The sequence below is a fragment of the Clinocottus analis genome, unplaced genomic scaffold, assembly GCF_023055335.1.
Source record: "Clinocottus analis isolate CAN_PGR_092001 unplaced genomic scaffold, fCliAna1.0.p SCAF_8, whole genome shotgun sequence".
NCBI classification, from domain to species: domain Eukaryota; kingdom Metazoa; phylum Chordata; class Actinopteri; order Perciformes; family Cottidae; genus Clinocottus; species Clinocottus analis.
Window position 1 is genome coordinate 21,900,065 of NW_027176240.1, and position 17,237 is coordinate 21,917,301.

The following is a 17,237-nucleotide window of genomic DNA, read 5'->3' on the forward strand; positions in this document are numbered from 1 at the left end:
TTCAAAAGACATGCAGCTCAGGGTCACTGGAGACTAAATGTGTGAATGTGAGCAACAATACCGGAGTCTCTGTTGCAGCTAGTGACAAAAAGCGTCATGAAAAATTAATTTATATACATATATACTGTATATATATATATATATAATATATATATATATATATATATATATATATATATATATATATATATATATATATATATATATATATATATATACAATGAGTTATATACTACTACCAATACCCCTTCTACTGTTATATAACTGCTCCTGTCGCTCTGCCTCTCGCTCTGCCAGCATGTCAAACCCTTCCAGGCCACCAGGGGACGCCAGATACTTCCCCTTCTGGGTCTTGGTGACCGTTGGCAATGTGAACAGAAGCTGCAGCCTCCCACACAAACAAGTGTCATTGTGCCTGTGGACGGCAACCAAAGGAGACGCAACTGAATCCTGGAGGAAGCATGGATCAGGAATCATCACACAGTCGCTGTTTTAGAGCAAAGGATTATTATTTTCAACACATTTGGCAGCTACTCTGTAAGTAAACAATGGAAATTGTTGTCTTTCTTGTTAAATAGACTGTGTAGACAATGGGACAATCTAAAGGGTGAATGGTACAAAAACCTGATTGTAATACTTGCTTTAGGACTACTGATGGGTAGTACACAGAGAGGTGTGGATAAAATAATATTCTCCCTTGAGCAAGTAGTTTGTGTGAAGGAGGATCTAAGGCAGGAGTCTGTTAACCTTTAACATCGTATCTGAGTTTCGTGGTAAGAATCACAGCTGATCCACTAACACATCCGTCAGCATAATCATTCATCAGTGTTTTCTTCTTCTTCTTCTTCTGTAGAACACTGAAGTATTTAAGGAAGAGCACTTTGCCCGCTGGCAGAGCTTCCTCTCAGACGGCCGTCGCGGTGAAACCAAGAGACATTCCTATGGTGGCCAGCCGGTGCCTGGCCATGGGCAACGGTTCAATAAAAGCCCCGCAGGCTGAGGACAGCCACCGGGCCTCCGTCCACACAGAGGCCCCTGGCCTGGACACAGAGGTCCTCAGGTACCCTGTGTGTGTGTGTGTGTGTGTGTGTGTGTGTGTGTGTGTGTGTGTGTGTGTGTGTGTGTTTCTGTGGTTCAAAGTATGATGTAATTCAATTTAGAAATCGGGTCCCCACGCGACACCTCCTAGACAAAGTCCTCACGGGGCCGTGATTTCAAGTAGGTGTGTGTGTGTGTGTAGTAGTACAGTTTGTGGTGGCTGGTTCCAATCCAATTGGTCCGATGAAGACAATATATCCAGCTCGTCATGTTGATTCTTAACCGTTGTTGCTGAAATGTGAAAGCTTACTTTGTTGGAATCAACCATCAAGATGAATAATTTCAATAAGTCATGACCACCGGGTTGGATGGATGCACCCTTTGCTTCGGGGTTTCACTCTTGACTAGACTTGAGTTACTGATTACATTTGAGGCCAAATACAGTGTGTTCATGCAGTGCTTGCATAAACAGATTCACAAAGTTATAGCTATTTTATAATTGAATTGTTTTTCACAAATACGCTACATGTATTATAATTATTTTTCCCTATTAGCTTATTTTCTCATGTCTCAGCTCCTGGCTTCCTCTGTTGCTCTGCCTTCAGCCTGCAGCAGTGCAGTCCAATCAGATTCCTCCTCCTGTGTCTCTATGGAAGCAAAGCAGTTTAAGCCTTTGCAGGTTAAAGTACACAGGGAGTGGACGTTGTGGTTGATTGTCATGGACTTCAACCAATTAGATCTTTAGTTTGACAAGCTGGGTGTTTTCTGTGAGGTGCAGCGCCTGCGAGGTGGACGTGTGATTGGTCAGTGGCCCAGCGTGACCACTAACATGCGCTGTGATTGGTCAGTGGGGCAGGAAAGAAGCTACTAGAAACCTCTAGCTTCTACCTTGAAACAAAAAGCTACCTTGAAGCTCAGGTCTGAGAAACAACTTGCTGGTGGATTTACTGATGACACCTTTCGCACATAGAGTTATGTGCGTCTGTATAAACTATACATAACTATACGAGACATAGCTGCACTGTGTGTTGTAGTGAAAGGATTATATATGTGTATAGTGGCCTGGCTTATGTGTATTCAGTGGTTAAACCAATGCTGATCTTCAGGTTGCGGATCACCCACCTGGAGGCGGAGCTGGCCCGTCGGGACCTGGAGTTTCGAGCCCAGGAGATTCAGTTACAGCATCTCCGCGTTGACTTGGAGGCCAAGATCTCCCAGATCGACAAGCTGCAGGACGCCATCGGCTACAACGACAGCCTGGGCCGCTCTCCGCCGGCGCTGCGCCACCACAGCCACCGCCGCTACAGCGTCATCAACCCGGGTCCCAGCCACTTCAGCGTCATCAACCAGGGCCCCAGCCGCTTCCACAGGGTGGCTGTGGAGGTCCACCGCCGGCTCAAAGCTAAAGACGGCGTCTCTGCGGAACCCACTTCGGAGAACTTCTGTGGGGGGTTCAGAGCAGCTCACACAACGATTGTAAAGTCCATCCACAAAGACTCACAGTGAGTTCAAGGGGAATTCTACTCAAATAGACATGTCGGTTTTCACCTTTTTTGTCATCGTGGTTATTTAACTTCTCGCTTTCATAACTGCCAGAATTGAAGAACCCCGATAACTAGCAATTGTTGCATTGCTCCATTGCTGCATTGTTGCATTGCTCCATTGTTGCATTGCTCCATTGCTCTATTGTTGCATTGCTCCATTGTTGCATTGTTACAATTCTGCATTCTTACATTGTTGCATTGTTGCATTGCTCCACTGTTGCATTGCTCCATTGTTGCATTGCTCCATTGCTCTATTGTTGCATTGTTGCATTGCTGCATTGCTCTATTGTTGCATTGCTCCATTGCTCTATTGTTGCATTGCTCCATTGTTGCATTGTTACAATGCTGCATTATTACGTTGTTGCATTGTTGCATTCCTGCATTGCTCCATTGTTGCATTGCTGCTTTGTTGCATTGCTCTATTGCTTCATTGCTCCATTTCTGCATTGCTGCCATGTGCCATGTTCTTTTGTGAGACATGAAACCTCCTCCAACGAGTCACATAGCTCTTGTGTGCCGGTTGGTTCAGTTGCTCATCTGAAGCTCCAGTAGAGCAACAACATGTTCCGGCCTCACGTCTGCGTGAGAAGCAACTTAAATCATCAGGTTTGGATATGTAAATGAACCAGCGGGTCATGTGACGTTCAGCATCATGGTGTGCTTGCAGTGCATTCTACACAATCTGCTGATAGCTGATCAAACTATTGGGAACAACAAATCCTCCATTCAGTTAAAATGAGTATCGGACTAAAGTAAATTATAAAGCTATCATGTGTTTTTACAGGAATATGAATCAAATATTAACACTAGCTCTAAACAGCTTGAAATACATAATTTAAACAACTAATCGCAAGGTTTTATTGTAAATGAAAATACAATCTTTGATTTCCTTTATCAATTATGTGAAATGTGTGTTTTTTTGCAAATAACCACTATGACTTCAACGAAATAAAAGGAAAAAGTTGAAAATGATGAAAATACATAATTTTGTTAATTAGTTGTAGGCCTATTGGGAAAAATGTATTATAATCATGAAAACAGTAAAAACGTAATATTTCTTTTGACAATAATTGTGATCAAAATGCTGGTTTCCTATGCATATAATTCCAATATAGCACATTTCACAATGGGGCTCACACAGTGTGCTGTTTTACCATCACTTGTGATCAAATTAGAAAATGACGTCATCAACAGGTTCTTCGAGGTGCTCCAAAAAAAATTGATGTTTTCATTTCAATAGTTTGATCAATAGTTCAACCCAAACAGAATATCACTGGCAGGACGAGAGCGCTCCGCAGAGCTTTTGTGAAGCCCCACATGTGAGAGGCTGCATTAGCATTAGCAGGACAACAGAAGACACGGCGGGAAACAAAAGGCCACGGAATCAGAATGCAGCATCCGAGTCATTACGGGCTTCAATTACACAACCTCCGCTGCCTCCGCTGCCCACGACGCTCAGATCCATTCAGCTCTCTGCTTTTCAATGAATGCACTCGCACGTCGTCTGTGTGATGTGCTAATCAGGGACGCACACGAACACCCGCTCGAGGAAATCTGCTGAATATATTGCGGTTGCACACGTTGATGCGGTGGCTTGGACTCAGGACCCACACGCACAAGATTATATTTGTCTCCCAACCATGTCTGGTTAAAGTATCACGGCATCTATGCAGTTCTGATAAGATCACGTTAGCTAGTGAACATTTTTGTTCATTAGCATTATTTCATTTGTTCTGGGGTAAAAATACATTTAATTAAAAAGTAGGATTCCTTATATATCAAAACCCCACCAAGCTTTTCCTTCAATTATAAAAGGAAACGATGCAAAACTATGAAAACCATTTAGAAACTCTCAAAAAAACTTGTGCAATACAACCCACGTCTCCAGTCGTATGCGTACTCCACCAACACATTAGCATCTTCTCTGAAACCTTGCACGAGGTGTAAAAGCTCTTGTGGTACTTGGATGATACGTTGGACTCGACTCTGATAACTTCGGTTTCTGCTTCTTTTTTGGACCCCAGCACTAAGAAGCTCATCAACAACGCCATCATGAACAATGACTTCCTGAAGAGGCTGGAGCCGCAGCACACGAGGGAGATGGTGGACTGTATGTATGAGAAGGTTTACACCGAGGGGCAGCTGCTCATCCAGGAGGGAGAACCAGGAAACTACCTCTACGTCCTGGCAGGTAAAGGATAGTTGTAAAGGATAGTTTCAGGATCTCTTGTACATTTCTGTTTCGTGCTAACACTTCAGAGTCCCGACATTAATTTGGCGAAACCCAGACCCGCTATACTCGGCCTCATTCAGCTCAGATTATACACAGGTTCCACGCTTCAAGAAGAAACTACACAACATACATCTAGAGGTACGCCTGTGTGAAATGAATGCACGACTTCGGTGGCTACTGTCATGATTCTGCTGCAGCCCTGAGGTCCAGTCTTTCTGCACTGATATCTGTATGTCAGAGGTTATGAATCAAACATGCACAGCGGTGCTTTACAGCTAAGTAAGTCATTCTTATGGTATGGAGAAAGGCAACTGTCCCTACTCGTAAGCTGTAGCTAAAAGACTAAACTAACACTCCATTTGAAGAGGATGTTTGACGTAGAGAAGTTGAACAGCCACACGGGAAAGGCTTGGAGTGGAAACATTTGGTAAAATGTGTTTAAGGTACCGTTGCCTTCCCCCTTCAGGGTGTGAGTGAGTCATTTGTGTTCATGAGTGAGCATAAGATGGGTTGAGACATTGACATGTGGACTTGGTGCAGCAGTGATAACGGGCCCTTTGGCACAGGAAGTTCTACTGTTGTTCGTTTGGCTCACAAGTTGAATGAAAAACACAAGTGTCCAACACTACTTCGTGACGACACAATGAGTTGCACCGGCTGTGTTTCCCTCTGCAGACGGCCTGCTGGAGGTCATCCAGAGCGGGAAGCTGCTGGGGGAGATGCGTCCGGGCACGGCGTTTGGGGAACTGGCCATCCTCTACAACTGTAAGAGAACAGCCACCGTGAAGGGTGAGTCATGGCTCTGAACTTGTCTCGCCTTTGGGATTACACACTCTCGCCTTCGCTCCCAGGTGCTGAAGTGTGTCTCACGCTGTGTGACAACCACATCCATGCATGTACAGTACAGACACCCACAGGCGGGATGGCTCATGAGCAGATGGGTATTCACAGAGGGAGCTATTAAACATATTTAAATCCACTCATCCATGTGTCACATATTGCACAAATGTGTTGATTTGTTTATGCTTAAAAGCTCTTGTGTAGCTCTAGCACCCAATATGATGATCCTTCCCTGTGCTACACATGCTAACTATGCTAACTAAGCAGGCATCTGAGAGCAATACCTCCTGAAGGACCTTGAAGTTCCCCATCACGGTCAAATCAGCCCTACACCCCCGAGCTGCATCAGTGTTAGTTTTACTGTCAAAAGATGTCGAGCTGATCAAACTTAAAGTCCTCGACTGAACTTAAGTCCCAATGCGTAACTGTTTAGGTCATTTATGGAGTGTAGCGTAACATGAGCTAGTTCTTGTAGAACCATGAGCTGTCCTCCACTGAGAGGACACAGCAGGAGGTGCAATGGGTTGTTAATGGTTCCATTGTAACCCAGCGGTCTCCCAGTCTCATATCTGGGCTCTGGACCGCCAGACCTTCCAGACCATCATGATGCAGACCACACAGGCCCGGCACGAGGAGTACTTCAGCTTCCTGCGCAGGTACAAACCCAACAAATGGGTTCAATCCCCACATTCAACAACACGGACTGGGCTCATTCATTTAATGTGGATTATCTTCTTTAGGATTTAAGTTTAGTCAAATAGACTAAGAATGCAGCAAAAATACTGTAGTTCGGTTTTCCTGTGTATAATCAATAAATGTGAATATGTGTTCCTCTGTAAGTGTGTCTCTGCTAAGAGGACTGCCCGAGGAGAAACTAGCCAAGGTGGTGGATTGTCTTGAAGTGGTGAGTGTTTCCCACCACATTGTTTTCTGATAACGTTGTGTATTTGGTCCATACCGTGGACCAGAGAATGACTGACTCCTTCTTTTCAGGACTGTTTTGAAAAAGGGGAGTATATTATTCGAGAGGGTGAAGAAGGGAACACTTTCTTTATTATTGCAAAAGGAGAGGTGAGACGTCAGCACATTCATGTCAAACATGCCATCTTCAAGACTTCATGTTGTCTTCATTCAACTCCGTCTGTGTCCTGACCTGTCCTTGTGGACGTGACGATGTCACCAGTCAATCAGTGTTTGTCAAACTTAATATGCAATTTAAGATGAGTTAGGACTGTATTTTTAATCTGAGAGAAGTTTGCATGTGTGCAATTGAAAATCTCAAATATATGTAATTCAAAATATTCAATTATGTCCATGATATTGATCATAAAGCACACTATGGGCAAGCTCAGGAGAGTATGGATGAGTCAGATAAGTCAAGACGTTTTACCTCGGAGACCAGAAGTAATGTCTAGTGGTTTTCTCAACTTCCTTTACTTTAATAAAGGTAATAAACATACTTGTTTAAACCAAATCACAATATTTTCTCGTCTCACCAAGTACTTGTATTGTCTAAACAAACCAAGTATTTTTGATTCAGTGAACCTAAAAACTATTTGTGCCAATCTGTGCATATATAACGAGTGCAAACTGTACATTTACTGTGAACCAGCACGTTTATTTTGAAAAGACAATATGTAACAAGCAGATATCTGCACCATCCTAGAGCCGTACTCAGGGTGTTATGGTTTGGAGCTGAAGGCCACTGGCCAAGCTGTTGGGAGACTGGTCTTGAGTCTCTGAATGGTCCAGACCCGTTGATCTGGTTTATTCTTATCAGCTGTTCTGGCCAATGGCCCGAGCACCTCAACATCTATGCATGAAGCTCTGTAGCATGCTGGTCTAACCTCCACTCCATTACCCAGACCACAACCCAATGAGAGGACATGTGCACGGTTGCTCTCTATAACTGTACACAAGTAATCTGCTTCCAGAAGAAGACAGACCGTAGTGATAGTCATCTAGTCCGCCGGTCTGTACCCGCCTAAATCCAACAAGTCCATGCTCACCTGGCACCGACTGGAGGACGTTTCCTTTGAAGCAAAACTTTGTCCCCAGGCACAACGTTGCATGATACCAGGATAGGACACTAGGAGCTCCAGCAAAAACTCTCAATACTGTCATCCAAGATTTCTAAAAGAGGTCCACTACTTCCTGGACCTCCACCTTCAACTGCACACATGTCCTCTCTTTGGAGAAGTCCTCTGCCCACCCAAGGATAGTTCTTAGATCATCAGGCTCATCATTTACACTTCTAATGACCTCTAGCTCCATTGCTTCTCGCAAACTAGTCTCAATCAGTAGAACTATGTCTGCATTGCTGTGAGAGGTTCTCACCTCCTCATGTCTCACCTCTGGCCATCAATTCATACGGCAAACGCCTTACAGTAAGTCCAACAATGAAAGAAAGGATCTCCATTTCATGATTCCAACGATGAAACATCCACAAATTAAAAACAGTTGCTTCTTTGCCTCATTCTAACGGGTTTCTATTTGTAGGTCGTCGTCACCCAGCGGACAGAGGGCTTCGGTGAGCCTCAGGAAATCAAGACGCTGGGAGTAGGAGACTACTTTGGAGAGAAAGCTCTCATCAGGTACCAACATGTCCCAGAAGGCTGAGGGCTTTAAGATATAACACCTTTTACAAACACACGGCAGAACATAACTTTGTATTTCAATGACTTGTGTTCCTTTGTGGTAAACCTAATCACATGAGATGGCTCAATAACCACCAGGTAAAGTCACTGAATTTACTCAAATACGTACCAGCTGTTTGCATATGGGTGTATTCACCTCACATGAAGTGGACTGATTCAAAAGCTTGTGTATGATGTACATGATTAATTATGTATCATGGTTAAACCACATTATCAAACATGTAAGTGCCAACATGGTGCACGGTTGCGTCTTGATTTCCAATGACTTCGTCAGCTATCTGAAATGTCTTCAGCCAAGTCATCATCATCATCATCAAACAAAGAGGATCCTCCCTCAGCCGTGTGATGTCATCACGCTCATCCGTCTGCTGGTGGAGCTGCTTCCTGGCGGCGGCGTGCTGCTTCCTGCTGCAGCGTGCTGCCTCCTAGCGGCAGCGTGCTGCTTCCTGCTGCAGCGTGCTGCCTCCTGGCGGCGGCGTGCTGCTTCCTGGCGGCGGCGTGAATGCGTGTTCAGTGACGAGTTGTTTCTCTGAACTGTGCATTGTGTTCACAGTGAGGACGTTCGCTCGGCCAACATCATCTGCAACGAGAACGACACACACTGCCTGGTGGTGGACAGAGAGTGAGTCTACGTGTTAGCATGTAGCATGTTAGCATGTATTAACCCCGATGCATCCTTTAGTTAAATGTAGTCTAGAAACTGGTTCTAGATGACAATGTAGAGAAGAGTGACACCTCTAAAGTAAATAAGGACATTTCCAATAGCATAAGCTGGCGGGCTGTGTATTTCTTACCTAGGCCTGCTGTCTGATATCGTATACATAAATATATGCGCGTGGCGGGATGCTTTTTGGCGCGAGATGACACACACACACACACACACACACACACACGCTGAACCTCCCTCTGCCTCCTCCTCTCCAGCAACTTCAACCAGATGGTGGGAACGTACGAGGAGCTGCAGGCGTACCTGAAGGAGTACGTGGAGGAGCTTTCCAGGAGCGACGAGAGGAGACATGCGCTGTACGTGCACAACGACACAATGACACACACACCTGCAGCTGTGTACATGTGAATCCAGACTCCTTGTCGGGTGGTCAGCGTCGCGGTGTATTGCAGTCATCAGAGCATCATGAGTCCGTGTTGTTCCTCCGTCAGGCCTCACTCTCCTCAGATGGACTCGGCGGCGGCTCAGGAGCTGAGGAGGCTGAGGGACAAGATGTCTCTCCTGCCTTTCCAGGAGCTGGAGGTCATCGCCACTCTGGGAACGGGAGGATTTGGACGAGTGGAGCTGGTGAGCCGCAGTGACGCCGTGAAGAAAACACTGTGTGAAACATCTGGAGCCCAGAGGCCAACGGTCATGTGACACGCAGCTTTCAAGCCTTTCTAGAAAGTCAAGAGTAAACCTTGAGATTTACACGAGTCGCTTCCCTTCTTTCAGAGCAGCTCGTTCTCATGAAGTGTTCGTAGTGACACCTCCAAGAATAATGCACAGTAATTCATATATGGAGAACTAAATCAATATCAGATAATTAGACAATACTTAACATAAAAGACTCACAAATAGTACTTTACCACTCTCACGATGTCACACATAGTGCCTGATAGCTGGTTACGTAGAGCTCATCCAATCACATTTCACTTGTTGTTTCTCTATGCTAGAGTAGTGCGCTAAACAACATGCTAACGGCCAGCTAGCTAGCGTTAATATCTGCTAGTATTATGGACGTTATGATTGGTCACAGGGCCCGCGTGACCATTAACATGGTCAGTGAAGCTAGAACCTCAGGACTTACTGATGACACTGTGTGAGTGAAATGCTGGTTGTGTTACTGTTTTTTACATCAACAGTCATATTTAATCAGCGATCAGCTGTTAAACTAAGCAGCTAACGTAGGTACCAAATCCACCGCCAGCCACTGATGGTTCATTTTCACATCAGTGTTTTCTTTGTGTCCAGACGTGCAGTGATTGTCCAGCTGGTGTGTTTGCGTGATGTTTTCTGTGTGATGCAGCTCCAGTGTCGCTTTGTCTCAGGTCAAGCTGAAGAACGAGAACAGCACGTTTGCGCTGAAGTGCATCAAGAAGAAGCACATCGTGGACACCCGGCAGCAGGAGCACATCTACTCAGAGAAGAACATCCTCCAGCAGACGAACTCGGTGTTCATCGTCAGGTGGGACACACTTTGTTTCACAAAGAGCAGGATGTGTTTTATATGTAATCTGAGCTTGCGTTTAGATGTTGATGGGGGAGGCGAGAGGTTGGGGAAGTCCCCTCTTTCCTTCCTTGAGGAGACGATCCAGTGGGTTTCTGTGTGTTGCTCAGAGACCTGCTGGGAGAATGCTGCTGACATTTATCTGACGATGACTTTAATGAACAAAAGGCCTTGTGCAAACATTCTGTTGACCGTCATTTAAAGGGAAAAGTTCACCTCCCACTTCACTAACACAACACTCCTCCTACACCCAGTGTCTCCCCTCTCAGTGCAGAGGGTTTCTAAGGAAAACTCTCTCAGGGTTGAATGAAAGTTCAGAGATGAGGACGAAGAGTCTTTTTCTCTGAAGAGCTGTAGCATCAGCTGCGGTCGTCTGCAGCGCTTCATCGCTGTGCTGTGGAAAGATACACTCCTTAAATCCCTCCTACAGTACGTGGTATTGTCTTGCAGCGGCTTCCTTTGGGACATACACTCACATACAGTTGCTGAAATCACAAACAATATTGCATATTTATCAGCGATCATTGACGCTAGACTCCTTGCCTGTGAACCCTGTTAGTACCCTCTTTAGTCTTTTAGACCAGAACAAGACTCCAATGACGATGCAGTTAGTTTCCACAAGGCGAACAGCTTGTGTCATTGTTTGTAGTTCATTCTGGATCCATGTTTAGGGATCTATGGCAGCAGCTGCTTCAGGAATAAGTGTCCTTAACAAAGAGTCTCTTGGCCGTCGTGTTTTGCAGGTTATTCCGAACATTTCGGGACGATAAGTTCGTCTACCTGCTGCTGGAGGCGTGTCTCGGTGGAGAGCTGTGGACTGTGCTGCGGGACATGTGAGTGTAGGTCCTTCTGTTACATCCATAACACCTGCAAAAGACACCCAGAGACTGGTATTTAAAATCAATTTAAAGTGTGTGTTACTCGCCTCCTCTCTGATGGTAGGAACATGGTCCTGTAACGTCCACAGTCATGACTCACGGATGTTGATTTCCTCAACTTGCAGGTTTATTGCACCAATGTTCTCAGTATTGCACCGGGGCTCTTCGCTAACATTAGCTCATACGGACCAGCTAACAAGCTCATGTAGCATGACCCACACTAGCATAACAACACTCCACAACAACACACAACGTCACATCCTCACTTTTCACAAGCCTATGAATTGATAAAAGACACTCGGATAATGCTGCGCAAGCATTTTTAGTCAGTTACTCCGCCCGCAGCATCACTAATAGATAGCGTAGCGTTCACGTCGTTACTCCCACCTAAATTCATCCTGGACATTTGAGAAGACTATTTCAGTGTTTGGGGATTAACTGACAACATCCTTTTGATGAATAAAAGGGTCAATGGCAGTTTTTGCAGAAAAAGATGGCGGTCGAAGTTTGAATAATGGGAACCCTTTAAAAAGATGATGGAGTCGTCACGTTTCTGAGAGTTTCATGTGTTAATGTGAGGAAGGTAAACACGTATCTGAAGGGTTCCTCTCTTTAGTGGAGCCTTTGCTTTAGAGCGCCATGATTTTAGGCATTTAGTTTTGATCAATACAACAGCCAAGCATGAGGTTCAGGATCTGGCTTTATTTTACATAATTACAATAATAAAGTTCTGCGTTTGCGTTCAGATATTTTACCTGAATGAAATTCCAGATTGTTAGGAGCCGCTGTGACGTTACATCTGTCAGAGAGACTAAAGACCTTTGTGAAGGTATCGGTCATCTACATCAACCCAACGTACGAGTTCTCACCACAAAGGGTTCATCGTGCTGGCCGTTGGTCAGCTGTGTGTGTGTGTGTGTGTGTGTGTGTGTGTGTGTGTGTGTGTGTGTGTGTGTGTTCATAGAGTTCCATGAATGTGAAGATGTTTTCTTCTCCTCCCAGGAGTTATTTCGATGAGCCCACAGCCAGGTTCTGCACCGGTTGTGTCTTGGAGGCCTTCGACTACCTCCACACGATGGGGATCGTGTACAGAGACCTGAAACCTGAGAACCTTCTGCTGGACGCGGAGGGTTACGTCAAAATGGTGACCCTCGGTCTCCACACGTGTCCTTGAGAGTGTTATTCATCATGGTTTGTGTTAATACATGTTGTCGGTCTGTCCTCAGGCAGACTTTGGCTTTGCTAAGAAGATCGGCCTTGGGAAGAAGACCTGGACCTTCTGTGGGACTCCAGAGTATGTGGCCCCAGAAGTCATCATGAACAAGGGCCACGACTTCGGAGCTGATTGCTGGTCGTTGGGAATCCTCATGTTTGAACTTCTCACTGGAAAGTAAGTCAGGGAGGTTCCTGCTGGTGAGATGTGGTTCTTGAAGATGAAAACGTTAAAGCAAAGACATTTAGATGCTGCAATTTATGACACCCAAAAGTGTGTGAGTGTCAACAGCAGTTGATATTGCTGACAGTCCCTGATATTACATTTAGAAAGTGCCCAAAGCAACGGGAGGAGAAACTCTGTGTCCAACCTCTAGATTACGTTTTGTCAGAAATCGTCCGCATCTTAAAATAGAGAAATGTCCACACACAAACTAAACATCTATAAATATCACTAATGTAACACATATTTAATAATATACATACCTTGGGTGCATATTTAGCTGTTTTCTGTCTCTATGCATTGAACTCTGAATATGTTAAAAGGTGGTTCTGATGGCAACAAAAGGCCAAGAAATGTTTGACAATTTCTCAAAATTGTTGGCAAAGACAACCTTTACTGCCAATCTCTGCTAGCTTAGCATAAAGGAAACCAGGTTCTTCCTGGTTCTGTCCAAAGCTTAAAAAATATGAATGTGACTTAAGATTGATTTTGGTCTTCTAATGTTTCTCTCGGAAAGATAAAAAAAATGGTAAATGTCTGAATGTTTACATTTGCAACCAACCTACAAACCGGTTTTCCTTCCAGTCCGCCGTTCGCTGGCTCCGACCCCATCAAGATCTACACCATGGTCCTGCACGGCTTTGAGAAGGTGGACTTCCCTAAAAGGATTGGGAAGCGTCCAGACGACCTCATCAGGAGACTCTGCAAGTACGACTCTTAAACCGTCCCAGTTATGATGTCACAGAGACGTTAAACAACGAGGCTGTGTTCCTCCTCTTGGTCCTTATGAATCTGCATCGTCACAGGTTACTTTAAACATCTCCGTGACGTCTGGTCTGCACTTGACAGGTTAATAATTAACTGATCTGAGGTGTGTTAAGGCCCCGCCTGTTAGTTTTTAATCATCTACAGGTTAATAATCCTGACATTTAAACTCTAAAAAGTCTCTTTCTTTCCCTCTCAGGCTGAACCCTGTGGAGAGGCTGGGGAACAAAAAGAATGGCATCATTGAAATCAAGAAACACAAGTAAGTTCACTTCCCAAAGGATTTCATTCTTGATTTCTTTACAAGGTGTAGAAACGTCCACATGACTTCCCTCTTGTTTAATGTTAACCGTCACAACGCATGGACCCGACCGCGCTGCACCTGACCAGCTGAAGGTGACTCACAACTACTTCTTTATATCTGCTGCCACAGGGGGGCAGTAGAGAGTTCAAGTTAACCCAGGTAGCTTGTACCTGAACCGGCCCAACCCTCAGGGGTCTAAAGGACAAGTGATAAGCACCCTGCACACCACATGACCCAGTTCACCTCGGAGAAAGAGAACATGGAGGCGTATCACGCCCCAGCGGGAAGGAGGAGTTCATGCTGCCGCCGTACAAACGTCCTCAGCGCTAGCTCGTAGCTCGCAGTGTGCGATCATGGAGACCAGGACAACGTGGGAGTTGCAATTTCCAAAAATGTCCAATTTCTTAGTTTTTTGGTGTGTTCCAGGTGGTTCCAGGGCTTCAACTGGGAAGGTTTGAGGCGTCACAAGCTGCCGTCTCCACTGTGGAGAGAGGTGAAACTTTTGGTCTCTCACAATAAACAAGCGCACGCAGTCACGACAACAAGTCCCACAATGCATCTCTAGAAACACATTTCAGTTCACTAGAATAATGAGATCGCCTGCGTTCATCTCCCGAAGTGAAAGCAGTTAAAGTAAAAGTCTTGATTGTGCAGTAAAATGTTGAGTGTTTTACACGGTAAGATAAGAGAGAGATGAGATAAAATAACCTTTATTAATCCCTCAGTGGGTAAATTACAGGATTACCACTCCACTCTGCTGCCAATGAGTCGATACACAAGTACAGCTCATCTACCACGTTGAGCCACGGACAGGTGTTACAGGGAAAAGGTTGAGACTTGCCAGAGCAGATTTGGTCAATATGAACACCTCTGGGACTGTAGATTATAATCCACTCTGAGGTTAGACTCATTATGCGTGTCTCATAGTCCAGAATGTGTTGTTCTCTCAGGGCAGCTCCTCTGGGATCTTGTCACAGTGCACTTTCATGATGCAAACAGAGGAAGTTGTGATTGAGCCCATGCTGAGTGCATGTGATGGTTTCATGGTGCTTTGTCTCTGCAGCTGAAGGGCCCGACGGATCACAGCCACTTTGACACGTTCCCTCCAGACACGGAGGAGCCTCCTGATGAGCTGTCTGGCTGGGATAAAGACTTCTGAAGACTCTTCTGCAGAGCCGAAGCTCCAGCGTGGACCTCGCGGGCTCCAGTGGGTCAGCGGGCGCAGCGCTTCGGCCCGCTGCCTCCGGCCAGAGCGGCACGACCGCGGTGTACTAAACCTTCCACGTCCTCATTCAGCTGAGCGCCGCGGCAGGAAGTGAACGGGCTAAGCGAGGAAGTACTTCCTCCAGTTTTCACAGTATTTTACAGACGAGTACGGTTCAGATTTATGCCGTGAAAAAGCTGCGGTGGGACCAAATATGTCACGACGGGATGACAGGAAAGCTGATCAAATTCATCTGAAATATTTGGATTACATAATTTAGCGCCGCAGAGTGATGACGCGTCACAATAACTTCTGTAACACTTTATTTATTTACTGTGGACTCAATTTAGTGCCAAGAAAATAAGAAATTCCAGCAAAAGTAAGTAAAGGATGCACTGATCATCTAACCACAATGTGTAGTGTCATTGTGTTGCGTGAATCAAGTACTGACAAAAAGTTGTTACTGAATAGTGGAAGAAAAGGAGTCAGAGAGTGACAGCACGGTGTTTAAGATAGATCCAGGTTGATGAGGCATATTTAAAATATGAGGGCTGTTACACAAAGTGAAAATGCAACTTATTGTCGCTGCGTTGTTAAAACAACACATTCTCACTCTGTGGACTCTGATCTTCAAACTACGACGCTCCAGTTGAGTTTAGGCGACTTCGACACTGGAAAAACATTGAAGTCGAGCTTTAATAAACCTGCGTGAACGCTGTAAAACTGCAGAAGACCAAGCTTTAAAAAAAACAAACCAGACTTTGTGTCCTGGGAACAAAACCTGTTTCTACCGGACGCAGACGCATTCACACTGCAGTAACACACACCACTTGGTGTAGAAATGATGACAAAAAGAAAGGAGAAAGCAGCGCTTACTGGACCAAAATGACTGAATGTATCATTCATGAGATGAAGGACAACAAGTTCAGTTAAATGTAAGACAGTAAACAAGTGTTTCCACTGTAGAGCAGTCGTAAGATGTGTGTGTGAGTGTGTGTGTGTGTTTGAGCACTCAAAAAGACAATCCTGATCCATCCTTCCATATGTGCCACCTGCCATAAAGCCAACGATGAATGTCTGTTAAATCTGGAGCATCACGACGACTTTAAAGGTTCTTCCATTGGGACGCAGTGCGAGAGACACACAGACGTTCAGTAAACTCGCTCCAAATAATGTGTTGAACGAGTCAAACACGGCGTTTGTGATCCGGACAGTCATGTGATTTATTATGCTCAAAGTTGTGAATGATAAAAGATAAATGACTTGATATAAAACTCAGGTGTGTGTCTCTTGCTGCTTCACCTTTCTGTTTGTCCACTTGTCCAAGTGTCTGAGCGTCGTTAAGCTGCTGCTGAGCGTTTCTAGTAACCGTCTATTACTTTTAAACTTCTGATCACTTGTTGTAACACAATGCACTTTGTGCTGTTCGCCTGCTCACCATGTGATGTGCTGCGGTGGGTGTAACAACCCACAAGTGTAAGCAGCTCACTCACATTTGCCCTTCAGTCTCTGTGGAGGTGGATTCTTAGAAAACAATCAGATCCTTGTTGTCACGGCTCAAGTGTTTCAGCTTTATTGTCAGTGTGCAACACGGGAGACACACTGAGACCCTCCATGCTGCACACACACAGCTGCACACACGCAGTACAGCACTGCATGTTCATATGAAACAATAATAGAATAAAACTAAAAAGACAATTGTACAGTGAGCTACAGTCGGACAGATTCAGCCTCCAGCAGCCGTTTCCTCAGGAGATCCTCGTCTGTCATCAGGGTTTGTGGTTGTGCTTCCTCGCTGTGACCACTAGAGGCCAGTCAAGACCCGCTTATACTCTTACTATCATGTATGACGTCTGTTTGAATCACCAGAAAAAAGCACAGGTGTGCTTTAGGTGTAGACCAGGAAAAGTGAGTACAGTCGTTTTCTCCTCACTTCTGCCTCTCCGCCTCCTGGTGCCTTTTCTTAGTTAAAGCTGCTAAATATGACACATTCAGAGCATATCTGTGACTGAGGGGTTGCTTCCCCACGGCTCTCAACATGGCGGTGGCTGAGCGAGCGGCTACTAGCTCCTAACAGTACCGTGCAGACAGAGCTAACGGCGTTAGCCGAGGGCGGTGACGGA

The 17,237-nt window shown here is 45.2% G+C and overlaps 1 protein-coding gene across 1 annotated transcript; it reads left to right on the forward strand.

Annotated features, from left to right (window-relative positions):
• The first annotated feature begins 941 nt into the window (after positions 1-941).
• Positions 942-16,176, forward strand: LOC137779615 (cGMP-dependent protein kinase 2). The gene is made up of 19 exons (XM_068567657.1): positions 942-1,060; positions 2,145-2,540; positions 4,607-4,773; positions 5,491-5,604; positions 6,206-6,311; positions 6,496-6,559; positions 6,649-6,726; positions 8,155-8,249; positions 8,866-8,934; positions 9,237-9,335; positions 9,471-9,606; positions 10,350-10,486; positions 11,272-11,361; positions 12,409-12,550; positions 12,633-12,796; positions 13,427-13,549; positions 13,806-13,868; positions 14,337-14,403; positions 14,974-16,176. The coding sequence occupies exons 1-19, from the start codon at positions 942-944 to the stop codon at positions 15,067-15,069; spliced, it is 2,325 nt and encodes a 774-aa protein (XP_068423758.1). The 3' UTR covers positions 15,070-16,176.
• The last annotated feature ends 1,061 nt before the right edge of the window (positions 16,177-17,237 follow it).